At 42.8% G+C, this 27565-nt stretch overlaps 1 protein-coding gene across 2 annotated transcripts in view; it reads left to right on the top strand.

Annotated features, from left to right (window-relative positions):
- LOC306732854 (adenosine kinase-like) overlaps positions 1 to 27565 on the top strand; it is a 95197-nt gene that overhangs the window by 52125 nt on the left and 15507 nt on the right. For both annotated transcript variants that reach the window (XM_079214027.1, XM_079214028.1), the window contains exon 7: positions 17606 to 17776. In XM_079214027.1, the coding sequence (XP_079070153.1) occupies positions 17606 to 17776 (171 nt within the window). The remainder of the gene's footprint in view (positions 1 to 17605; positions 17777 to 27565) is intronic.

Raw genomic sequence — 27565 nt, 5'->3', positions numbered from 1 at the left:
AGCTGACTCATCCACACAAGAAGGGCATGTATCCCTGGGAGCGAGGGGCGAAAAGCTATGATGAATCTTCCCCTCTGTGCTCTCCTCTCTCCACTGAGCCTGCATGGATTAATTACATGACTAGTAGCTAGTTTAGTCCCATTATTTATTTTTTCTAATGAATAATTTTACTCTCTCTCTGCGCCTAGATTTTATTCTGCTCAGGATTTACCGACTTCACCCCGTGGAAATAAGAATGCATTGATTATTTTCCATCTAGCAAATATCCCACCAACTGAGGAATAACATGCCTTTCCCCTAATTGGTTTGTTTATCTTGAGCAACAGACTCCGGGTTTGTTTGGACTCTGGCTGGCATCCACACACTGCACCGCTCCTCAGCATGATTACTCACCTTGGGAGGAGGCTGCTGGAGCAAGGTTGATGTTCCCCGCATAGACATCAGGCTGTCATTCTCCCCGCTTATGTGACATCATTTGCCAAGACAGATTTGTTACAGGAAAAATAAATTCGGGCCTAAAAAGGGATTGATTTAAGGACAGGCTGCGAGTGGAAAAAAAGGCGACAGGAGGGATGGGGGCTCCCAGACACATTTCACCACTGAGAGGGCTCGGGCCGGATCCAAACAAGCTGCCAACAGAAGATGGATTCTGGCTTCATGTATAATTGATAAACTGTATGTTCTAGGTGTCAGCTTTAAAGAGGGAGCTAGGACTATATCAGGAAGCTATTTTTCCTCTCTGAGGCGAGCATCATTTTTATTTTGTCCTCCCCCGTTCTCTGGCTTATCTTCCTGGTTCAGAAAGCCCCGTTGAAAATTATCGTTTTTCTTTGAAGACGACGATCGGGAAGTGCAGCTTTAAAAGCACATCCTGTTCCTGCGCCTATTAGGAGTGCTAGTCCAGGGCAGATAGCCATCTCCAAAGTTGACTGTACATCCTGAGTTATCAGGATTAGGCATCTCACTCTTGACACCCAGCACATTAATATTAGCTATGGGAGACTCTATCCTGCTGAAAGCAGCATAAAAGGATTAATGCAGCGCTTATCCTTTTGGAAATAATGCCCTTTATTGAGCGGATTTGACACTGTAAAGGCTAATGATGACATTCAATGGAGCCAGAATAAGTAATGGTGCATCATCCCGTGTCATGCAGCCAGAATAGCTATTTGCATTCCGACGGCTCAAACTGTATTGATTTTGCTCAAGGCGTCCGGTTGTTTTTCCTCTGCAGCAGTAAGAAAGTGTTACTCAATCATCAACGTCCTGAGGCTAATGACAGTCCTCTCCCTGTAGGCCCAATGACATGCTTCGTTCATCGTCATATTGTATGCTCCAATCTCACCTCTGAGCACTTTGAGCTGCAGCAATTACTCTACATGAAACACAATATGCCAGCGTGTCACCCTGCCTGTCAATCACACACAGACTATGGGGTTAATGTGGCTTTGCCCACTCACTTTAATAGTAGTAAATTTGTACCCTGCCAGTCAGATCTATGAGTGGTATAGTACAGTGTGTACCGCAAAGGCTGGACTATTTAAGTGGACCGGAGGAAGGTGGAATACCAACTATGTGCCCTATAATTACACTTTGACAGTATAATTGATGTTAAAAGCTAATTTTTATTGTGTTTTTTTTTAAGTGCAAAAAGTAGCCTGATTCATATTCTTCTTCTTTATACCGTGTACACTTGACTCTGAAGAAAAACAGGAAACACGCCTGCCTGGAGTGACCAGGTCCCGTCACAGTGAGAATTTAAATGAAGCTCAAACGATTGTAATTCAGTGGGAGAGAGTCTCCTTGAACCCCTAACATGATTTGATTATAAAGAGGTTAAACAACCGTAATAATAAATCTGTCAAATTTTTAATAAGATGTGCCATTTTGTATCTGGCGTTTTAACACTGAGGGGCAGACAAGTGGCCATCAGGGCCGCCTGAGAACATTCACTCTGTTCTTTCTGCTAAATTGTCGCTTCCCTTAGGTGTTTTTCTTTAGCTGACAATATAGTGACCTTATCAATCACAGCTGCTTCCCTCTCTCTCCCAAGGACTTGAGTTGATACGTTCCAAGTGCTCTCTCTTTGAGCAGTTTTAATAGGAATATTGCATGCTCATTTCAGCGATGCCTCCCTGTTTCTTAATGAGCTGATAAAGCCCCAATTATGGAGGCAAATCCTGATTTCTGATTTGCATTACCGACTCTTGTTTCACCGCACACGCCGGAAATGCACATGATTGAGGTGCTGAGCTGTTGGCCTGCCTTTCCAGAGACCGGCATGGTGTGTGTTGATGTGCATGTGTGGGGACACAGGAGATGGACAGATTAGATTAGATACAGTAGATCCTGCACGGCCCCGGCCGTTTGTGCGTGGAATGTGATTTAGTTGGGAGGTTTGAGACGGGCTGTGGGGCTGCTCTGGGCTCTGTGATGGGTGAGGGGACAGACTGGCAGTGACAGTGGGGTGGTAATGGCTCTGAATGAGGAGGAATGGCCCCTGTAAGGCCCCTCTCCCAGTGGCAGAGCAGCCCAGTCCAAATACACTGCAAAATGAATTCTTCTCTACACCTATCTGGTTGTTTTTTTTCTCCCCGAGATTATTTATAGCTTCACCAATCTGAGTAGAAATGGTGAGAGAAATGGAAAACTCTACCCTTAAAGAAATCCAGCCTTCACTTTTATTAAGTAGCAGCAGCTGCAGTGACGCCGCAGCCCATCAGATGTTGAGACATCAGTGGATGTAGAGAGAGGATGCTGTATCACATTTCCAGTTTTGGTTTTTATTTTATTTTTAACAGCACCCCAAACAGATAGCCTAGAGGGAGACACAAAGCTGATCAAAGTCAACCTCTGGCTGCGTGATTAGCGATGTGGATTATATCAGTTTGAATGCACTTGAGTCCCCGTGTTTGTTTTCATACTGCCACATACTCGCCTCTCTTGCCCTCCGTGCCCCCTTTTCGACTCTCAAACTGAAACATCATGTCTAGAACTATGGCTGGGGAGCTCTGCAGTTCATGAAAAATGCATTCACTCTCTTTTTCTAACTCTTCGCCTCTGATACCCTTGTCATATCATATCCATGTCATGTCGGTGTGTGTATTAATTATGTAGCAGGCGCAGTTGAGGAGACATTGTTGATGTGTCTCAACTAGGCGTTCTATGCGTATTACTCAGCCGTTGTTGGACAATATAAACAAGACTTAATTAAGGACGAGAAGACGCATTAATGTTTAGCCCTGTGAGTAAATAATTCTTTGCTAGTGTTTACAGGAAGCGTTTTTTTTTTCTTTCTTCCTGCTTCTCTGTCGTGCTCCATTTCTATTCGCAGAGTACTCACCCTAGTTAACCGCTGTGGTCACTTTTTTTCTGGTTCAAGTGAAGTGTGTGACCCGGTCATCCCGCCTGGGTTTCACCGTCTTTTAGTCTGCGCAGCTCGCAATCGCTCAAAGTGTTATCAACCAACGGCACCCAGTTGCACTTTTTTGGAGGTGTCCCAAATTGCAAAGGTAATTTATTTCATTCCGAGCAAATTTGTGCGTGAGTAAGAGGTCATATTGTAATATGAAATTGCTCAGCAGTTGCACACATCCTGCCAGATCCTGTGTGCGATTTGTGTTTCAGTTTATGACTCCTCTATGTGCTGTAATCTTATGGAACTGTGATAGCACTTGAATATATATCCTCACCAAATGAATATCAGGAGGATCACAGTTCTGGATGGTTCCTCTTGAAATACAGCTGTTTCCCTCCGGTCCTCTTCCTCCTTCTGTAACAAATGGTCTCTCAGGATTAAAACCCACTACAAACACTTCAGGGATATTAATCTTCTTCCAGGACCTCATTCAAAAGGGAAAAAAAGACTGACACACTTGTTATGTTTAATGCCAAATCGGATATCTGTGTTCCTCGCAGATATAGATTATGTGCATGCTCTGAAAGCATTTTAAAGTTGGTAACCCTGCCGTTGCCAACGACTGAGTCAACATTGATCTTGTGCGTTTCGTAATGCTGGAATGATTGTTTTACAGCGCTGTGATTGCAGCGGTTTGGCAGGAATAATTGGAAGTTCAAAGCGTCGATCCGTGAGTGTAGCCCGGGGATAGGTTTCTGGAGAATCTGACACTTCACACGTATTATGAAGCCATCACGTCTAATTTGCACAGGCCTCTTTTGTAATTTACCCCCAATTCAGAGGAACAGTCTCCTGCTCTGCAGCACAATGCGCACTCCGCTTGCATTGTTCATGCTCATTGGAAGAGACACTGAGTGAATGAGTCTTGGAGCTCAAATAATGCGCAGCACTGTTCGTGTCATATTTGTTGCTGTGTAATGGCTCCTGATTTATAGTTTCCTGCGGCGCCTTTTTCCCGGTTTGGTGCATAGACGACGTCGCTGTACGGTATACTGCTTTCTGTGCATCCCGTCCAAGCTGCTTGTTTACAACTCGCTGTTGAAGCAACTGCTCGACAGATAAAGGACCTCAAAACGTGGTATAGCTTTTGAGAGGGGGAGGAAACCTCTTCAGAGGAAGGACTGGGGTTTTCCACATGCCGCCCAGACATTCTCACACATATTGAGTTTGTCTGTGTGCATCTTTGAAGATGCAAATGTGTCAACCACATGTAACCAACCACCCAGCGAGAAGCTGAGATGCTCAACTGCCTTTCTCACGGCTCTTAAATGGCTGCCAGTGATCTTCAGCGGCTCTGCGTGTCTGTGAAGCCTGCAGTTCCTTTTTAACGGACAGATTAGTTTTTGTGGTCTATTGAATCATTTGTGCACATTTATCACAGAGCAAAAAAACGTCAGTTTAACCACATTAGGAGACGGAGGAGAGTTTGGCTGTAAAGATTTATGACTTCTCTTGTAGCAAACTGTTACAGTAGATAGTAAGTGTAAGCTCTTATAATGATACAGAAGCCATTAATTGGCCGCTAATGTAAACCAGAAGTTGCTAGAGTCAGTAAATAGATTTATTAGTCACACTTCTTTTAGATCTATTTTACACGGCAATGCAGACTTTTCATTTTGAACGTGCAGTCGCTCCTTAATCAAGAGTATGTTTATACCTCAAACTTGCCAGCCAGCTCTGACATCTGGTGTAATGCAAAAAAAAAGACAGCACATCATAGCTTGGCATATCCTGACAGAACAGACATTCGTACATTATTGATGTTTTCCTTTGCTCTGTCACCTATCATTGCGCTATCCTTCTACTCCTGCGTTTTGAAATGCAAGCGTAGTAGTCCTGCAGCGTGGCAAGTCACGTTACCGGCTCTCATTTCAATATCTGAAGTGAAAGGTCGGGATGATATATTCTGTCCTGCCGCGGTGACAGTGACTTACATGCCACCGGTTCAAGATGGTACACTTTTACGAGGCCCACCCAGCCTGTCGAGCAAACTGATAATGAATCAATCTGTGTGAAACATTTATGGGTGTCCTCCCGCCCCCTCCTTGCGTGAGGCCAATTAGAGCCTCCTCGGTGGGCCCTGCTGTCTGAGTCAGGGAAGCCCTTTGCATTGTCATATCAATATTCCTCTGTTGATCTCCAGCTGAGGCGAGTCCGGCTGCTCTCTCTACACATGCTAATTTGAATTTGCCAGCATGTGTGGGAGATGGCATGCTGGTTGCCTCTCCTCCTTGTTCCCAAACCTACTGTTGCCTCCCTCTCTCTCTGTTTCTACTTTTTTTTTTTTTTTTTTTTTTTTCGAGAGGGAAAGGTTTCTTGATTCCTGGCATGCCAGAGAAGGGTCCTCTGAGGATTACATTGGCTAAGCCCTTATCACTCCAGGAAATTCACTGCCTGCTTAAAAAAGTGGTAGGAGTAGAAAATCAAGGGGAAGTGTTATTCTTTTTAAGTTTCTCCCTATTCCCATGGAAAGTTATTACGGGTTTGAAGAAAAGTCCTTTTTTTGGCACTCAAGTTTTCTCGTAACTACATTTCATATTTCACCCTTCCTTTTTTTATTTTTTTTCCAAGCGGCTGGTGGAATTCAAGAAGTGGAAAATGTGAAGGCAGGTGCTTGAGAGAGGGAGCGAGAGAGAGAGAGAGAGAGAGAGGGGAGGTTTAGGGAGGGCTGTGCTCACTGGGAAGCGATGTTAAACATCCAGGGGAAATGTTTGTTATTCTAATGGGATACCACCATGGTAACAGCTTTAAGAGACTCCCAAGGCTTTGTGTGGAGTATATGCACGCTTTCATCAATCTCGCCTAATTTCTTTTGGGGATTAGCAAATATAATCAGTCCTTTCTCCAAGTCGTCACCTGCTTATCGACATGAATATTATGGTGAAATTTAGCAGAACACAGCCCTGCTGGATGGGGAGAAAGCAATACACGGGCCATTAATATAAATCACAAATTGAAGTAAATGGATTCAAAAGTCATTAGTATTCCTTTTGTGCTGAATGATATCCCAGACAGAATGGCTTACACTTTGCACATACCTACTTGCGTCTTTTTCTGTAAATCCTTGCAACCGAGACCAAAGCACTTTTGCTCGTATTACATCTTCCAGTTAAACATGTTTCTGACAGACGTAATGAATTATGTTATTTTCAGATTTAATACCTTTACAAGGGTTTTAAAGGCAATGGAGTGAACTCATTTACAAGACATGGGGAAAAAACGGAAACCCCTGCCTGATGAGGAGCCTCGGTGTTTAAAGGGCTCCAATAACTTGTAAGCCCCTCTCAGTTTTATACCTTTTTCTCTCCCTCTGCAGATTTCCTTAAGTGGCTTATGTGAATTGCAATTGCCACATTGAACCCGGGGAGTACACAGAATACATTTCTTCCCGGCCGTGACCAGCTAACAGTGCGTTGAACTTGTGCGTGTGGTGATGGAGGGGTTTCACACACAGCACCGCGGCACCGTGGGAGTGTAGCCTGACCTAAAGCTAAGCCCCCAGCCGGAACAGCCTTCCATCAAACTCACAACACTGCCCTCTTATCTACTGGCATTTCTGTCTGATACAAACGGCCAAGACGTGATATAGTTGGCTACATGTCATATCTGGTATTGTACTACGCTCTATCTGCTCCCCCCTCTGTGAAATATAATGCTTTTAACTCACCAGCTTTTTTGCCTTGGCTATTTTTTTTCCCCATCTGTGGCAGAGACAGAGACCAGTGTGTTTGCTCGTCTTGGCCAAAGGCCAAAGGCTCTTTCTGATATAATCCCCACCATCGATCAGACTTTGTTTACTCTAACATGGTTTCTCTTCCCTCCAGCAATTAGAAGGCAACCTTCCACCTCCTGCTCCACAGACCAGCTTTATAAGTTTATTTCTCCCTTAAGTGGTAATTTTTCATGTAGCAGCTAAGCTCTAAGGAGTGTGGGTGTTTATTAACTGATGGAGACTCTTCAACCAGACTGACATGTTGGATTCCCAAATTTTTGTTAATGTGCCTTTGTCTTTGAAGAGGTGAATTCTTCAGTCACAAATCCCTGGCACTTATTGCACTGTACTATTAGTAGGGTGTATTATTTAGGGATAACTCACACATTTCCTATGTAGCACTCCACATTCAGTGTTTTTCATTTCAGCTGCCCCACTTAGAAATCTCAAGCACTTAAACATTTTATAAAAATGGATGTGGCTGTAGAAGCTGAGGATGACTCTCCTGTTGGTCTGAGAGGCTCTTGTCATAATAAATCAGGCGGCAGAGTGACTGGTCGTCTCTGTGGCCTCGGCTAAAGAGGCTCATATTCCACGCAGAGAGGAGCACATGTTGCTATATTGGTAATATTGTGATCACAAATACAGTTATGTTCAATTTAAGCTCTTGGTTTAGGGCTGACATATGTGCATGGACTCAGTGAGTTGAATTCAATATTGATTTGGGTGTTTTTTCATTAGGGAAAAAGTCTGATAGATGTTTAAGTTTCCTTTGATACACAAACGGGTTAGTGCTCTTTATTGTTAGTTTTTAAATAAGACTCTTTCCTCCCTCGACTACTATGTTTACTTTTTCTCTTATTTCATTGATGAGTGAAAATAATGCTGTTTATAGAGGCCTAAACACACAAATTTACACCAGGCAATTCTTTGCCATTTGTAAATTACTATTACGTAGTACTACACTCAGTAGTGGTGTAAGTGTCTGAAATCCTATTTTATTGCCCACTATAAAGTAGTAAGTGTTTTAAATATGCAGAGAATAGTAAATGAGTGAACAAGGAACATGTTTTCATCCGCCTGTTTTCATGAGCATTTTCTATTTGTACATTAAGCACTTAATTGAAACGCAGATAAGTTGAAAACATCAAAGTTAACATATTGCAAGAAAGTTTTGCTGAGGTGGAAAAATCAGATTACCCATAAAAATGAAATACGACAGGGTGCAATGGAAACAGACAGACATGTGCATTGACTCCACGCTGCTCATCTCTCCTCGTTCCAACAGAAAACAAACCAAAAAGTTATGAGTAATGAGTGTAACAAAAAATCAACAAAGATGCAAACAAAAATATGTAATAAAAAAATCTAGATCTATTACTATTATTATTATTATTATTATTTGATCAATTGGTTTCAAGACCTCAAATGTCACTGATTCTAACCAGAGAAACATAGTGTATTGCACCGTGTACTAGATTAGGCCAAAAGTAACATAAGACTGCATATAAGAAAACAAATCTTCATAAAACAAGAGATGTATATTCGTCATTTTTCCCAACAAAGAGGAAATGGTAACCGTTATGGCTGATAAGTCTTGCAGAATTATCAAAGGCAAGCCGCATGCTAATGCCTCTGAACAATTTTAATTTACCATGCAGCACATTGCTTCACCCTGTTACTTGTGCTTTTGGCAGACAACCCTGACGCCTACCAGCAGCTTCTGAATTCATGATTTTTGGTGTTTTGTTTAATACTTAAGAAAGACTCCTATTTTCTGGCTGTGATTATTTATCTCAGCCTGAGATGCTATTCTCAAGTGGGAGAAGCTCTCAGTACACTACAACGCTAATGCTACGCGTGCTTTCAGGGAGGAAAATGTCAGAGCAATAACTTTCACAATAACTCACCATCAGAACTTGAGCACAGGAACGGTGGCCAACTTTTAATGGTATTATCATGCATTCACTTTAAAAAGTTGAAAGCTCTTTCTCTGTCTTCAAGTCTTTCCTGTTTTTTTCTCTTCTTTTGATCACTATGATTTTGAAGTCCCGCTGAGGTATTTCCATCAGCTGTGATTAGCTGTGCACAGGTAGGGAAGTACTCTTCACTCAGCAGTGAATTCTCAAGGCAATTTCAAGTTTTATCAGAAACGGACCCCTTCTGTCGACAATGGCCAGATACCACAGCAACAAGAGAGTCTTTACAGAGCAAATTCATGCATCGAAGAGACGAGTAAACTTTCTGTTGAGTGCATTGTTTCTGCTCTCCCTCTTTGCATGTTTACATCATCTCTGTGCACTCAACATTTCTCCCTCGTGGCCAGAATTAGCACCCGCACAGCACCGGGAAGATAAAAACATGTGGTGTGAATAAACAAGCTCTTAAGTTTCCTCGCCGTGGCGGTATTTCTAACCAGTTGTCATTTTATATAGCTGTCGTTTTTTGCATAATTCCACGGTGCATTGGCCGGGCTCGGTTTGATTTAGGACCTCCACTTTCAAGGAAATTGGGCTTAGGGTATGTAAGTTCACACTTCTTGCCTCCTGGCAATTGATTTCTCTGAGCTTGATTTTAATGCTTTGGAAAGACCATCAGCACCATGTTGTGTCACCGTAGACCGAAAAAAGTCAAACCTCACTGTGAGCTCTGTGTGAATTCAGCTTCTTTTTTAGCAGGTACAAAGTTAAAGGGAAAGTATGTTAATTGACTTTCACTCTAAAACAAGTAATGCAGTTGACAGAAAATCAATCATTTTCAAGTCCTGTGTCAAGTTAAAATTGAATAAATTCACTGTTTTCAGCTTCTCCGCATGGCATGTTTTTCTTCTCCATGTGGCACCGTATTTTTTTCTTCTTTTTTTCTTTGCTCAGCTTCACTGTTAAAACCAGTTAACCAGTATGTTGGCATGGCCACATATCAGTGTCGACTCAGAACGCCGTCTCTAGTGAGAAGTGAAACATTGATCTCCCCCTGCTGCAACTTTTTTATTGCTCTCCACTCATTTTGAATCCTGATCTGGCCATTCTGCAAAAATCTGTTCATCTGTTGGTGTACTCTCCCAGGGGCCGTCATATTACACTTTCAATTAAGTGGTTTTTTTTTTTGTAAAAAAAATAAATATCTGGCATAAATAATTAAAAGTTCCCTCTCCTGCCACGTGTTCTCATGGTTTGTTGGTGCTGAGCGCACACAGTCAGTAGTTATTATTAGACTGAATTTAAGCGGCCCGTGTCCTACGCTCTGAGCAGTGGGCGCCGAGCTCCTGCATTGAGTTTGACAGCCTTCACACAATATTGTGCAAGGGCGCTCCCTTAGCTTCTCATGCTGGTTAAATGTAATATGGCAGATGGATAGTATTTGCAGGGAGAGCGAGGGTCTCACCCTCCCTCTCACTCTTTTTTTTTTTTTTTTTTGCCGTCTCTTGCCAGTACCTCAGACATTTCAAGGGGGAGAAATATGTATCAAATTAACTCTTAGCAACAGGGCCTCCAAGCTCCCTGCCCTTGTCTTTTCAGCAATCAGAGCTTTGTTATTTTAGTCTTTCAACCAAAACCAAACTGGATTCAATGGCTTCAGCAATTACCTGCAATTTTCCAACCTGGTGCGCTAGCTTTCAGCGGCGCGACTGTGAACAGTGAAAGATTGTCTCCTTGGGTCCTCATTTCAGTGTTCAAGTTAAGTGGACTAATTCATTTACATTCACATAGTGGCACATTTGGAAATGTTCACTTCCCAGCAACAGGAATGTCTGCAGAGATTTGGTTTCTGTGTGCGCACAACCTCCGAGTCCCTGAAACTGGAAACCCCTCTGCAGTGTCGACACTCCAACACTGAACCTCTGCTTTATACATCTGACCCATATATTAATACGTCCTTTCAAGCCAGTTCAGAAGAGACAACTCTGAAGCCCGACATCTGTTTTCACATTGCAGACTTTTATCCCGTTTTTCCATCGACCCCCACAGACTCCCCTTTCCATTCCCCATCCTGTTCTCTAAATGTGTAAGAAACTACAGGAGCTCAACTTGACTCCGTAAGTGTATGTGAGTATGTGTTCTGTGGGAGTTGGAGTGATGTTTCCCTTCAGAGGTACTGAAGGAGAGAGAACTGCCTCGCACTAAAATGCTAATTAAGTGCAGTGTGGCAGACAAGGACACTTGAGAGTGTGTGTGCATTAGCAAATTTTAACTCCCTGCAACCAAATAGTTTGTTCTTGGCTAATCTCCCAATGATGGAGGCAAGAACAACAGTAGGAACCAGAAAGCGAGTAGACTATAGAGAGATGCATGGTTTTCTTTTTCATTACCAAGATAGCACCATTTTAGGAGAAGAAAGCATCTCTTCTGGCATCGTTTTTGTCCTTTCATCTCTTCACTGAGGTAACATATGGTATCTGTAAGGGAGAGTCGGTTTGTACTATGCGGTGAATTATTTTTTGGATTAGTATTGGTATTTAAATGCTCTTGGCTTTAAATCTTGTCTGTTTTAGATCTTAAGTACATTCCTTGGCATCCCGCTCTCCCGCTCAGGCTGGCCTCTTCCCCCGGCCAACACATTTTTTTGAAACTGTAGAGCTTAACAGGAGAGCAAAAGGCAGCCATTTGAAAAGACCCCAGAGCTGATCTCAAATTACTTCTAGTGAGATACCACTCAAATCAAACCAATTCATCCAATGTTGTGATGCCAACAAAACCTTATCCTCAAGTTGGGGTGAAAAAGCATTTTCTTTTTCCATTCAAGTAGTTTCCTCCATTGGTTTACAGAGTGGAGGCGTCTGAGGTTAATGTAATTACAGTCACTGATGGTTGTACAAATTCAAGGCTAGTAGTGTGACACACGCTCCCCTCAAGTGCTTTGTGGTCGGCTCTAATGTCTTGTTTTATCCACGCTCATTAAGTCGACCTTGGCCAGGTATGTTTGGTTATCGCCACAACCCTTTTAGCTGCATCTCTATATTTCACGTACACCACGAGAGACCTTCCCGACATCAGGACATCATCAATGTCCACTAGCTTGAAAATCCGGTAATATTTAAACCAGAGAAAATGTTTTAGGAATAAATACTGCAGCAGTTAGTAAGTGGTGCCTCTGCCCAGTTGTTAAATCCAGCATTTGTGGCACATTTATGTTGCCCTAGAGATCCTGTCTGACATGATAGCCCCTTTTCCTCATCTCCAAGCGGCCTTTAAAAGCCCGGCTCTCCCTTCCAGTACAGTTGGCCTCCCTCCAGCTCCCTCACAAGAAGTGGATGAATTCCTAGATGTCTGATAAGCTTCTCCAGAACATGATTCTTAATGGAAGAGAGAAGAAGACGAGGCAGATGCTATCAGTGCGGTTGAATTGCCTTGCAGTCAGATCAAACATCCTAAAAGTGCAGGGGATGCTGAATCATGTTGCAACGTTGTTGCACATTTATCTTCTCTGTTGCTTTAATTGAACGTGTTTCTAAATGAGGCCAACTGGTCTTTTCAATGCAAACAAAACATCATTAGCATTGGAAAAAATATCAGTGGCTTTTTATCCTGAGTGAAAAGCTTTAAATGAGCTCTTTTCATCCTTGTAATTTCTTTCCCTCCACTCAAGGCACTTTGTGACACGATTTATCGCTTACCTCTGTTTGTTTGGCCTCTTTCTTTCTCCTGTTTATCGAGCCAGCGACTGACACAGATTCCCCCACCCCCCATCATGTGTGAAGGTCTTGTTTGTCCGTGTGTGTTTGTGTGTGTAAAACAGCGGGACCTTCAGGATTGGGGAGTAAAATATATCTTGCAACACTGGCGTAGCGTGCCAGAGGTGTCTTGATGGAGATGGAGTCATACTGAGCTAATGAAGCTCCAAACCTCAGCTATCGATCCACCTCGCAATGGTGCTTTACAGAGATAACTGAGGAGGAGAGCAGTGTGTGGCCTCATGTGCGCTCTGATCTGTGTGACATCTAATTCTGTGTAATGAACCCTGTGCACTAGAGAGCATGATGGGGGGCTGTCTATGGTAATGACAGGGATAGCATAAGCTCTGAAACACTGCCGGTTAGCTCTCAGGGCTTTCCTGACAACAAGGAATGTATCACGAGAACAAGCGCTTGCATTTCCTTTTCTCTACTTTGTTCCTTTTTTTTTTTTTTACAAGCACCACCTACTTCATGCCTTGTCCATCCTAGAAGAGGGATCCCACTTCTGTTGCTCTTCCCGAGACAAATAGAAGGGTTTTATAGAAGCTTTCTCCTACCTGAGTTGACCCTTTGCTAAGTCCCGCCCCTCGAACGCAGACTGGCCAATCATAGCGAGATATCGGCCAGCTCCATACGGAGTTCCACAACTATCCGGCTCTTCTCTATAAACTCTAATGCAATCATTTCAGATGTTTGTCCTTTTTCAGGTTGGTTTAGAGGAATTTCAATAAATGTTAATAGTAATACTTGTTAATTTTTCTTCCGTCTCGATTGCCAGGTGATGTAATGGTTCACTCCTTCACTGTGATCAGTAGGCTTTAACTTGTATCTTTATCTTTCTGACCTCTTTTTCAATGCTGAATCAGTCTGACATCCTGGACATATCCTTCAAACACATATTGTAGATCCTTCTGTCTGCTTCTCTTTCTCGAAATTGCTTCTTTTCTTTCTTTTTTTTTAAATGAAATGCTCTTTATGCAGTGAGTGTCGTTAGTGACAGTGTGAGCTCCATGGTAGGAAACTCACATTTCTTTTTAGTTTTGGTTTGGTCTCCTCAAATACTAATCAAGTCCTGAGGGAAATATCTGGCTCTTTAGTTGCTAAATGCTCCCTTTTTTTCCCCACCAGCTAGTCACCAACTCTGTCTGCCATTTGGTGCTGAGCAGGTAGTGTATAGTGGGATTATCAGAGTTTACTGAAAACAGCTGCCTCCTCCATCTGGAAATAACTCTGATGAGAGACTGAACCAAAACAATAAAGTTAGAGCTAATAAAGTAGAGCTAAGTGGTCCACAAGTGATCCCTTTGACATTATAGATACTGACTTCATCCATTATAATAAAAACATATTGATAACAGCAGCTTTAATGAAATGTGCTCAATAGGGATTCGGAGGCCAACTGTTGCGTCGCCTGTGTCTCGGCCAAAAAGTTCCTCCTGAACACACCACGTAGTACGGCCAATGGCCAACAAGCAGGTGTGTTGTGCGCCTGCGTTAGAAGAAGAAGAAAAACTCCCTATACCAGCTGTTAGTAAAGGTCGACCGATTAATTGTTTTGGCCAATTATTCTCCGCCACAGATTCAACATGCTGAATTCTCTCGTCAGGTAGCCACGAATACTCTATATCTTAACATTGCAAATAGTTGTTTGCTGCTATATTTATGCTCTTAATTTAGAGCTTAAAAATAGAGTATCTGAAGATTGTAAAACCCTCTCTGAGGAACTTGTGATTTCTGGTTGTATCAATAAACGTTCTCAAGATCTGGGGATTTGATCAAAATTGTGTGTGATTGCAGTAATCATAATTACTCTTTTCTAAGTGAAAAGTGGTGATTGTTTAAATTCCCTCCATCATTCCTGAATAATAGGAAGTGTCAAACAAAACCTTCATGACACAGTACTCTGAACACTCCCTCTTAGCCCCGCAGAATTAAAATAGACCTGAGAAGAAAAAATAAAAGCTTTTCCCTTTCCATGACCACCTCTGCTGCCGGTGCAAATGAAAATGCCCTTCCCAAAATAGATCATTTTTAACCTTCAGATGTCCACTTTTATTTTAAGCCCGGTGACACCGTGCCATCCATCACACCCAGCTTTTCAGATGTGAGCAGCCCCGGGGAAAACACTGATACAATGAAGGGGAAAGTGTGATAGCGTGCTGCTGCTGTGTAGTTAGGACCTCTATGGTTAGTTTGCCTCTAATTTCATCTCAGAGCAGCATTTAGACAGTTTTTTGTGTGAGTAAAGTGGAAGTCATTCCTTTTTTTAGGGTAAACATTGAAAATGGATGCCCTGCCTTTCCAACTCTTCCCTCAAATTACCACTTGACATCGCCAAAACATCGCTCCGCATTATTGTCTGCCAGGAAAATGCATTTCTGAATGCTGTATTGAATGTTTTGTCAGGGTGGAAATTGTACGAAGTGTACCCAGTGCTTTGATCATCTTGACCTGGAAATGTGATCGTCACCCCACTTCACAGGGCTCTCTGACACCTGGGGAACTGGAGACTGCGTTCTTGATACATGATCTGCACCGCAGTACTAAAGACTTAAGTTCTCCTGTTTCGTAGTCGGCAGAGACTACTGATGGGAACTGGAATTTCACATGGCTCAGACTGAGGCTTTTTTTTTTCTCCCCCAAGCCACTGGAGTCTTAACATTTGGAGCCTGGTGGAAAAAAATGGCCTATATGATTTTTATGAACAGGATTCCTGCAGTATTACTTTAAATTCTAAAGCAGACATTCACACAAAGCGTTTTATATGTAGATGGATTTTACATGTTTGTACATCAAAACTGATAGTTGACAGAGCTTGTGAAGCTACATATACATGTGTATAGTGATAGATATAGACTTCAGATTGTTTGAGTCATTAATTAGATGTTTGACATTGTTGCTAGCAATTTTGTAGTGAATATTAATTTGTGGGTTACTTGTTCGGGTGTCCCACAGTGTTTTGTACCAGAGGAGGGCACTTTATCTAAATATTACATAAAGCCTGAGGGGAAAACTGCACCATTTCAAGCATGTTATTATTATTATATGTGATGGGTGAGACTGCTGTCTGTGCTGTCATTGTCTGACTAGACTGATCATAACATGATATGCGCAAAGATCCAATTGGCTAAACAACTTCCTGAGATATGAACTGATGTGGTATTTTAAAGATTAGTGTGTAATGTAATGGTGCTTGTTTTTTTATTTGTTTATTTTAGCGTTTAAAAAAACATTCCCACTCTAAATGCATTGCATCACATTAAAATGGACTAGAGTGCTCAAATAAGAATGAAGTGTTGGAGAATATATATTTTTTGAATTACACATTAATTAACATGGATATAATTCGTTCAGTAATCAGTTTATGTATTACCGTTCTGAGCTGTGAGCTATTTAATTTGATGGCACTGGCAGTGGTAGCGAGGCTAGAAGTAAATTACACAGAGCCAGTGTGTGATTAGAGAAGCTGTGGCATGGCTTTTAAAGTTCACCACCCCTCAGGATATTTGATCGAGCCGCTGGCCTTTGATCAGCGTTAACATTACGGTAACCATGACAGTTTATTTTCAACTCCCAAAAAAAAAAAATCATTTGTGTCAGAAAACAATCTCCCCTTCCTTTGACACGTTGGCACGGCACAAAAGAAAAATGTCAGGGTCAGTGATGGGCCATTAGCCCAGAGTGAGTTCCTTTTGTGCTCCCTGATCCATTGAAAACACCTTTTTTAGTCTTCAACAGATGGTACCATGACACAGCAACCACACGCTAACCTGGTCCTTAAGGTAAAGACACTTCTAAAGAAGAAAAAAACACAGGACATGGGACAAGAGTATCTTCGCGGAGAGTGAATGACATCATGAATGTGCAATGAAGAATTCACCTGCTTAGCACGGCGGTATTGTAATGCCTTGCACTTTTGATTGACTACACAGTCGCCCTCTATTCATCGGTATTATACCCTTTCCTTTTTCATGGAGGTCGCTCCTCCGTTGCTGAAAATGTCACCGTGCTTTAATGAGAACTGCACTGTGGCCCTCAAAGGAAGCTTTTCAGACAGATTAAATGTATCGCTGTGCTGAAACTTTCCTCTCCTCTCTGCCCCTATTGTGACACAGCGGTTGTACAGAGCAGCTTGTTGCTGAAAAACAAGGTTAAGAAGATCAGTATCAAAGGAGGAGTGTTTTTGTGTGGCTTGCAGGAGAGTCTCGCTTCAGGTTTCCACCTGAAACACAAAGGTGTTTTCTTACCTGATTTGTATTCATTCACACAATGAGTGGACCTGCCTCTCTTGTTTCCAAGTAAGGAGAGTCCAGACGAGACTTTTGTTCGCCCCTATCATCGGATACGTGCATGTTGCTTCCTCCAGTATGAGCCTTGGAGCCCAGCCACAGGCTTTGTCCTGGATGGATTTTTTCCTGCACTTTTTTCCTTTTCTTTGTTGCTCTATGTACCCTCTAAGAAACCATTCAGATACATGTTTGAGCACTACTGCCGTTTTTGTCTTCTTCTTTTGGCTCCTGTGTTCAATAATACCAAGCTGTGTCAGGATTCAACCCCACAAATTAGCAGTTTAAAGTGTTTCAGCCCATAGGTGCTTTTGGTCCATTCTTGCTCATGTTGTTTTTTTTCTCAATACATAATGCAATACATCAGTAATGCATTATGTACAGTACACATATGTACAATATGTACAGTACACCTATGTACATAAAGTATGTACAGTGGCACCTTACACATGAATTGATCTGAGCCAGTTGAGGTCAGTCAAACTGCTGCAAGTAAACATTCTTCTTGTTTTCAGGGCTTTTTCCTCACTGTGTCCCCAGAGTCCATCATGAAGGTGGCAAAGCACGCTTCAGATAACAACAAAATATTCTGCATGAACCTCTCGGCACCTTTCATCAGCCAGTTCTTCAAAGAGCCCTTGATGAAGGTCATGCCTTACGTCGACATCTTGTTTGGCAACGAGACGGTAAGTGAAACAAGGCATGTGCTCTCCTCTTTAGGATGAATATTCTGTTTGCCAACACATTGTTTTGTTTAAACTGTACAGTACATGTGTTTCTTGGTGCACGCTTGTATTTATCCCCACAAGCGAGGTTCTACTTTCAGTCGCGATCATCTGTTTTGAGTTTTGGTTATTTAGTGTGAATTTATCAAATGTTTGGCCATTGTGATCAAAATGTCAAAAATAATTAGCATACTAACACACTAAACATAGAGGGTGGACACTGTACATCGTATAGCTGCTTGAGGGTTACTTTAAACACATAGACATGGGGATATTAGCATTTAGCTAAAGGCCCTCTGCTAAGTAACACTTCACAGCGCTGCAAACTCTGCTTCTTTTTTCACTACTCGCACAAATTTCAATAAATCTTGACACATTTTAATGACATTTTTGATAAGCCTTAACGCTTACCTTTAATATTGCAAGTAGTTGTAGACCTATTTGATGTAAACTGAATAAAGGTCAATAGTCTTGTGTTTTCTTTATTTAATTTTTTACTTTAGCACAATTCATCTTGCACTGTGTCTCAGTCAAGATTACAGTTATCTCCAAATAACAATCAAACATGCCTGATGCAGACTAAATACTTCTGCATATCTTCCATTAATAATACAAAATATTCAAAGGAGTGTGCAGTCCTGATGGAGGTATGTGCTCTCTGATTTATTCTTTGTATATCCTCTCACCTTGTTTAAGGCAAATTCAAAATGTCATGTCCACCATTTCACTCCACTCAGTGCTCTCATTCCTCCTCAGTATCCATTTAACTTCTCACTCATCACTGCCCCATAAAGAGATGAATAAGAATTAGCCCAGTAATCATTCATCTCAATTGCGTCACCATTTCATGCCGCTTGATCTATTGATTCCTCTCGCCACTGTGGAAGCGAGTAGCTGGTTGGAGGTCAAGCTGCGGTAACAGACCGTGGTGCTGCTGGGAAGTGTCCTCTAACAGGCCAGCTGAGCTTGACTCTGAGGCACCGCCTGGACAAACTGAACCGTCGGGGGGGGGGGAGGGAGTGGATGATCACTGGACTGAACTCGCCTCCCCACTGCTAAAGCTACTAAACAGAGCCCCGACTCTGGGTTAAAGATGAGGTCCACAGACCAGGACTGAACTGGAAGAAACTGCTCAGCATTCGAGGATTTATTGCTGTTGCTGACTTCAGCGTTTTTCCTCTTTTCTTTCCTCTCCCAGCACAAGACCTCCCTTTTACATATGCACATCTCTCTCGCTCCCTAATTGCTGTGAGGAACGATTCTGTCTCCTAAACTACGGTGTACATTTGTGCAAGCGTTATGTATTTTCGGTTGGGTGGTACTGTAACTGTTTGCATAAGAAGTTTGCTCACACCTCCAGTCATTACAGTTTAATGACTCGGGATAATTGCAACGTATGTTTGTTGAAGGAGATTATCTTTTGCAGTCTATGTCAGGGCTTGCTCTCTGGAATTGAACCCGGCTAAGACCGCCAAAATAAGAGACTCTGTGGGAAACAGAGCAGATATTCACTGCTCAGATGCCTCAAGCAGTGAGGTCTTCCAGGGTCTATATAGGACTAATGCCTGTCCAGAGTGTTTTGACTCCTTTTGGCCTTCCTCTGTGTTGGCTGCTGGGAGGAGGGAGCGGGGAATGACTGCTCATACAGTCAAGTCCTAGACCTCCCATTGTGCACAAGCCAGACAAGGTTGGCGGTCATGCAGTGGTGCATGGTGAGTGACAGGCAACAGGGCTGCCTCGCCCCCTCCAGCCCCCCTGGCCGTCCTCTCACCCCAACTTCCACCCCCCAAAGTGATGGATCAGCCTCAGCCCGCGATGCTTTCATAACAAGTCAGTGACAGTCAGGATCATGCTGACTGACTCCTATTGCCTTGCAGAGTGTGCCATAAGGGAAGGCTAATGTGTCTGCCTGTCTCTGCCTTCCTCTCCCACTCGTACTGAGTCACGGTACAGGGCTACGCACACTTGGGGAAATATGTTAAAAGCAGCTGTACGATCTCATGTTTTGAGAGTGAGTAATAATAATTTTCGGGAAGATTGAATGTTTTTGAGCATTGAGTGCTGCATTATTTGTAAATACTGAAATACGATCTTATTTCAGTCGGATCACAATTCCCTTTTGATCGTTTGAAATTCCAAAACAGTCGTGCAACAGACTCCAAAAGTCAATAGCCTCTGTTTCTTCCCTTGTTTTAGTTTGCTTCTGATGTTGAAATGTTTCTCTGTTCCTGACTGAGTCTACCCTTGGTAATTCTGCTGTAACTCGATCCTGCTGGTACTTGTTTGAAACCTGGCATCAGCAGGCCCTGCCTGGCCTATCGGCAGCCTCGTACTTATATAACAGTCTCCCATCCATCCTGTAATTACTGCCTTTTTGGGGCATAGTGTAGTGTCTGTTCCTTCACTGGTGGGGGGGTGGAGAGGCTCGCGACGCCGTTTCAGCGCTGCTAGGGCCCGAGATGGTGCCGACAGAGGCACATAGACATCAGACGCTACTCCATTTAATTGGCAAACATGTCGTGTGATAACCTGGGAACAGCACAGGCCTAATTGAGTCCTTCTGTGCTGTCCTCCTCTGACTACCTGACATGGAACCCAGGGCATTACATTTCCCTCCATTTAATGGCTGCAGTTAATTAGGCCCGAATGAGGGAATCATTACCGCTGGAAAAACCACATGCCAGTGGATTCGCCGATAAAATTAGCCACAATTTGCTTTTGCTCTTTGAGCATAAGAGATAAACCACAGAATGGTGGGGGGATTGGACCATTACTGGCGGATTTGTATTGTGGAATTTTAGACATATCATAGACAAATGGCACGATTAATCAAGACTGAATTAATCACCCTGACTGATGTTTTTTAAAGCCAGGATTCATGGTTCTCTCAGTTTAGATCATTTCATGTACTTTGGCTCTTTTTTTTGTGTCTGCGCAAATGGTTTAAAAATATGCTTCCTTAATAAAATGCTACCGCAGATGAGCAGCTTAGTTTTTTTGCCCCACAGCCAATACCCAACAACCTCCTCATTCCCCTGCCGTTAACATTATATATACCACCCCCATACAGGAGCTCTTCATGCCTTCCATTGCTGTCCAATGCATTCTGCAGCTCCACTCTCAGAGGGAGCTTATTTTTATGGGTCCCAGCCCCGTCTTCCAAGCGAGAGACAGCCATTGTAATTGAATACTCAATAGGTGAGCCATTTAACAAAAGTGGAAATGGCATTCAGCTATGTATTAATGTGCTTTGCTGAGGCAAAAGGAGCCATCATCATTTCAATGTTCAAGCTGTTTTAAAAGAGCATTTAGCCTGCCATCTCTCCAGGCCATGAGAGCAAAATGACACGGATTTCTTCCTCCTCTGTACTTTGTGTGAATGTTCCTTGCCTAATATTTTGTATGGTTATCTCGCTTATTTTCCCATCCATCCCTCAGCACCTCTCCCTGATCTAGGTGGAGGGATACAAGCAGCTCTACAGAAGGTTATTGTCATGAAAAGCCCCTCAGGCATTTTGGCTCTCAGCCCTATTTCTCTCCATCTGCATGCAGTGTGTGTGGAGTGGTGGGGGCTCTAATGATTTTTCCAGGACAGGCTGAAGTGGGTGTACAAGTATATACTATATATGTGTGTGTTAGTGGGGATGGAAAAAATAGGCAGGCGGAGGAGATACATGGGCAATATAGCGTCATTTCTTAACATCTTTCCAGATTCGTCATTTGGCTTTGTTTGTTTGATGGACTGCTTCGAAGCCTTATCTCTGTGGCGAGGCCCGTGGCTGTTTATCTCCTCTGTGACGTGAGCGGGACCGTGGAAGTACGTGCTCGCTGCTGTCAGTATGTGTGGGTGATGGCAAGTTCACTAAAGGGCCCTTAGGGTGTGAAGGGTGTTCTTGCAACAAACCAAAAAAAAAAAGAGAAAAAAAAACGGGAAAAAAGAATAGGAAGAAGAATTTCCCCTTGACAGTTCACCCTCAGCGGACTCGAGATGTACTTCTCAACGGTAGCTTGAGGAAAATATCCTGTCTCACTGCCTAAAACAAAGAGATGTGAGAGCCAGATTAGCGAATTACCGAAACAGCTTTCCTTTTAGGCTCTTCTCGCTCTCCTCCTGTCAGAGCTGTCGAGAAAGAGCGGGGTAGAACATGAGACATTAACCTCCATGTGTTTATTCACAAGGCCCCACAGGCCAACTGGGAGGATGAACACAGACCCATCTCCAAAGCTGGCGAAGCGGAACAATCACGATGTGTCATTGGAGGGAAAGACATGAAGTATTAGCTGCCGCTCTCCTTTGTGTCTTTCACAACTTAATTTTAATTGAATGTGCTATTTCTGTGATGAGTCACATGCCTTCCGCTCAGCACCAGAGTACATTGACCTTCAGTGTGACGTACAGTCATGGTGAGTCATGGCGCACATTAGCTGTGATTATTTGCTAAATTCAAAAGCTGCCTTGTTTTGTTTATTTTCTTTTTTTTTTGCTGAATGCTAGATCAATGGTTCCCAACCCCTGGACCCCCGTGATGCAAGGTGCTGGAAAAAAAAACATTTCTGCTCCATAATGTTTTTGTCTTTTATCTCTTATTAGCTTAACGGCTCTCAACTCATAAACGAGTATCAGCTGGTGATAAGGAGTTGCAATTAAAGCAAGACTATTTCAATTGAGCAGATTTATAATGGGCTGCACAAGAAGTTCGATTCCGGGGCTGGACGGCCCTTCCCTTCCGCGTGGAGCATTTTGTATTTCATGTCGGAGCATTTTCTCCCTGTGTCAGCATGGGTTTCCTCCGTGTTCTCCGGCTTCCTCCCACAGTTCAAAGACATGCAGTTTAGGTTAATTGATTACTCTAAATTGCCGGTAGGGGTGTGAATGTGAGTGTGAATGGTTGTCTGTCTCTACGTGTCTTCCCTGCAATAGTCTGGCGACCGTCCTTGGTGTACCCTGCCTTCGCCTTCCCCAATGTCAGCTGGGATCGGCTCCAGCCCCCATGTTTGTTTCATGGATTAATCTAATGAAGGTTACATCAGCTCTATGGAGCGATGAGTAGATAGTTTTAATCAGCCCTCATTAATATGTTTTTACAGCATAACATGCAAACAGCCCTGATGACAAGAACAGGTTAATACAACCGCTTTGTTTCGACAAAGTTGACCCGCATACTCGTGACACACTCAGAATGGACTTGTGGTCCACTTTTGGACCGTGACCCACTAGCTGGGAACCACTGAATTACATCATCATTAGACAATCTGACTGAGAGCAAGTAGAGGAAACCCCCAGGAAGAGCATTTGGCTGTGCAGCAAATTTGGCATAGTGGCCACAATCAGAGGTGCACCGCCATTATAGAAGAAGTGACAGTCAAATAAAAAAAGAATCCTGGGCATCACAAACACTCCAAATTGGTAATTGGTATCCACAATTAAAATGTTTGCCATTAGGTCCAATACAAATGTACAAGCTAATTATTTTTCTATAATACGCTTGTGAGGGAGCCAGCAGTTCAGCCAGAAAATGTCTCTAATGCTTTTGCATTCGAGGAAGCACGCACAACTTGTTTGATGTATGTGCCCACTTAAGCAGCTTTAATTGAAGTAAATAGTCGCTGCTTTGAAACACTTTATCCTGTCATCAATGCCACCAGCAGGAAAGAGCTATTGAGATGTTTACTTGTGTTATTGTTGTGATAAAACAATTTACATTTTGGACGTGCTAAAATATAGTCTAACGGTGGCACACAGAGTCAGCAAACTGACTCACTATTATCACTTATGCAGCAATATCGAGCTAAAGTGTTCTATAACATTACTAGCATTATCAGCTAGAAGCTCTTGGTGAGGCTGAAGTAGCAATAGTGCATAACATTGAGCAAGGGAGCATTTTATTGCTTATGAATTCAGCCTTTGCATTTGCAAGGGGAAGCTTGTGTTATTTCTTCCTTCAAAAGTTAAAAAAACAGCCTCACTTTAAAGGGTCACAAGGCAAAAAGGTTGTGAACCACCACTTGATCAAATAAAGTGTCACTACAAGATACTACAACTGCTTCAATGAAACTGTTCTTATGTGTCTAGAGGCAAAGAGAGGATTCAGTATGGAAGAAGAGTGATCTCTCCAACATTCCTCTGTTTTTCCTGGCCTGTCTGTTTGCGAGTCATGGTACTTTGGGAGCCAGCATGGCTCCACCGGAGGAGTCCGACTAACCACTGTAATTGTGCCGTGCTGAGGCCGCCTTCCCCAGCCCTGGGATTGAACCATGAAATATTCGAAAATGCCTGGGTTAAGAGAGGGGGGTCTTTGGCAGTGCAACGTGAAATGTGAGACCATAGAGCATCTTTAACAAGGAGGCGGATAGAAAGCCAGCCAGCCTGCCAGTCGGGCGGCCAGGGCACACGGCGGAGTCCTCTGAAGGAGAATAATTATGGATGTAAGAGGAGATATTGCGCTGGGAGCAGATCAATAGTGCCCACGTTCTGCTGGAGCTGAGGCCAGTGTATTTCTGTCACAGCAGGAGAGAGTGCAGGATATCAGCTTGTTGCTGGAGAGGTTCGCAAAAGTTTGAACACCGGCGGGCTTCCCAACAGCCCTCATGCCTGTCCTCCCCCCAGATCACCGCTGCTATGAGTTTGGCTGGTTGCTCCCTCCCCATCTCCAATCCTCTTATCCTCACAGAGTTGGCAGGAGGACTGGCCTTTGTCTACTCATGATTGTATTCCCACAGCCCAGGCTATACAGTCATGTTTTCCAGTGTCGTTTGGAGAACTCTCCCAATTTTCTTCATGGTTAGAAAACTCAGTATAAGAAAGGGACAAAGACATAATGACTAAGCGTAATGTACCCTCCTGCAATACCAAATTAATTTGCTTCATTCCGTGGATAATAAAACCTATGGGTTTATTTCGGAAATGTTGCTTGGCTCAATTTGCCCGTCGCTCCCACTTGAACTGAATGAAATCATTGTTTTTCTGATTTATTGTGGCTTTTTGGATTGCATCATGCAAGTACTGCCATGTTGTTGTTTCGCTCTCGGTGCAACATCTATCACATGTTAGCTGTGTGCATAAATGTGAAATGATTAAAAGTCCTTGTTGAATGGCCCCTGCCCTCCATGCAGCTTTTCATTTGGCAAATGGCCATCTTACGCCACATCAACACGTTGGACATCATCTCAATTTTTGTATGGCCAATTTATTCAGACAAAGCTCTCATGTCGCTTGTGCACACAAATGGTTCAAATTATTCTAAGAGCTTCTTTCTCTCTGGGTTTTTCATTGTCTGAAGCATGCAAGTCCCTCCAGAGCAGATCTTTGTTTCTCATTAGGGGGTAAATAGAGCAGGCCAAATGCCCATATGTTTATTATACACAGGAGGCATGGTCACCGTTCTCAACTGTTCACAGCAGAAAAAAAGCAGTATGCTTCCTTGACCTTTTGTTTTCAGCGCCTGCAAGCAAATGTCTGTTGTATTATTCTGGATAATAAGCTTCCAAAAAATGTAACCTCATCAAAAGTTTTTACAGCAGACTTTTCAATAAAGACTCTTTTTACTCAGAGGGAAAAATAAACGTACAGTCATCGGCGTTCACTCAATGAAACATCTGCAACAATAACAAATATGTATGCACTCATACAAAACAGAGAAAAAACAAGACAATAACCACATTGGAGGACACAAACATGATAGAAGCAATTAACAGCAACTGGAAACTATGTTTCAAATCTTGCATTTCTCTATAATGTCTCTCACTTTTTCCAGCCAATCGTGTGTTTATGTAGATTTTTTAAACTAGAGGGCATTAAGACAACTTTGCGAGTGCCTAACAATTCTCTCGCACCCAAACACATGCTGGAATCAAGATTGCAATTCAGTTGCTTTCATATGCATGGCAAAAAAACTGTGAAGACATGGATCCTGAAAAATTCAATCAGGTGGACCTTGACCAAACACATTGCCAGACAATCAATACAACTTTAAACTGAGGCAAAAGTAAGCTCTGCTTGTGGAGCATTCCCGCTCATCCACCATCTTTCCTTTATCCACTGCCGTTCCTTGAGAGATGGCCAGTCTCTGGCAGTCTGACGTTGTGCGCTGACCCCTTGTTAGAGCCCAGAGGTGAGATGTGTGATAGAGGCCCTCAGTGCTGATAAGGCCATCAGGCTGATAACTAACTCCCCTTAGCACAAAGCTGCTACTGCCGCTGCCACAGCTTCCATTAGCCCCACCAGACCGGCTGAATGTCTGCCTGTTCCCTCCTGCTCTATCTGAGGTCACATCCTCTGTTCGGAGCCCCTTATGCAAACCCTGCTTTCCCCGTGCTGAGATTGCTATCAGCGGAGATATTTATGTACTGCACATGTTTCCGATTGTTTAACCTTTGGACCTGTGCTGTAGGTGCTGCTGTCGTCCCAGTGGGCTCACTAAGAGACCTCTCTCCTGTCCTTGTAGGCCGACTGAGATAGTCGGGAGCAGAGGCCGTTGCTAAAAGTGTGTAATGGACTGGCAGGAAAGGGCACTGTTGAAAATGGTCACATAAAAGCTTAAGTCAACTCCGCACCTGCTTTCAAGTTTGTACAAATCTCATCAAAATGGATTTGAAGGGAAATAACCAAATTATTTTTGGTTATTTCCTTGATTCTGGTTCAACTAGTGCAGTGAAAAGAGGCCAGAGCGGGCCGAATGCTTTGGCCTGTGGTGCTGCTGCTTGCAGCTTTCTGGAGAACCGCTCATACAAACAACTTCACACTCGACGCTGCGCTTCCTTGTGTCATCAGCAATACGCCTGCCATAACATACAGTAGTTGCGTCACACACACACAAGTCACGGCTACTAGAAACAGCGGTGAAATACACTCTGGTTCACGTGAAAAAAAAACACCAGGGATAGACTTGACCACAGGCAACCCTGGGGCCCCAACTTAAAGGGCCCCAAAAAAGCTGTAGATGTATGATGTTGTGTAGTCAGGAACAAAATGGAATCATGTTACTATTATGTTATAATTAAGTCAATCTTCCCTGAAATAAAAAAAAAATACAAAAGGCCCCCAAAGCAATAATTACAAAAAAATGATACATCTTACTGTATTTCTACTGCAGAGGAAAATAGTGTCGTGCTACATTTACCCAATAGACGGACTCACACAATTTATAATAATCAAAATTAGTAAAAGAAAATGTAATCAATAGGCCATATTTAGTATAGTTAGTATGACAAAAACATACACAATTTGAGTTGCAATAGCAGAGGGATGTCTTCCTGTATATGCTATACACTCGTGCTTGTTGGCTGCAGGAAAATGAAGAAAAGTTTGTTGTAAAGTTCTTCAGATCTGAGTAGTGCAACGTTATGCAGACTATGTAGTATAATACAAAGCTATTCAGCCTTCAAACATATTTAGTTTTAATGTACGTTAACCGTAAGTATGCACGGTGCAGCTGTAGTATGTTGGAAACAATATACAAAGCATTTAAATGTAATTTGAATGAATTATTCAACAGATATTCAACTTTAATGGATTTGGAAGTGACATTGCAGTTTACAACAGTGCATTATATAATGAACACATCCTGAGGCGAGCAGAGAGGTTTGACAGAAGTTGAAAACGAATACCGTCTTATGCGCCACAGACGGTATTATTGTTAATGTAAATGCTCTATCTCACAACAATACACCATCTGGTGAACAGCGGACTAAGTTAAAGTAGAGCTACAAATAATGGAATTATTTAGAAATTAAAAATTCTGAATTGCCAGC

This window comes from Taurulus bubalis (genome assembly GCF_910589615.1).
Source record: "Taurulus bubalis genome assembly, chromosome: 2".
NCBI classification, from domain to species: domain Eukaryota; kingdom Metazoa; phylum Chordata; class Actinopteri; order Perciformes; family Cottidae; genus Taurulus; species Taurulus bubalis.
Note: the sequence above shows the minus strand (reverse complement) of the source record. Positions and strands in the feature narration are given on the sequence as shown.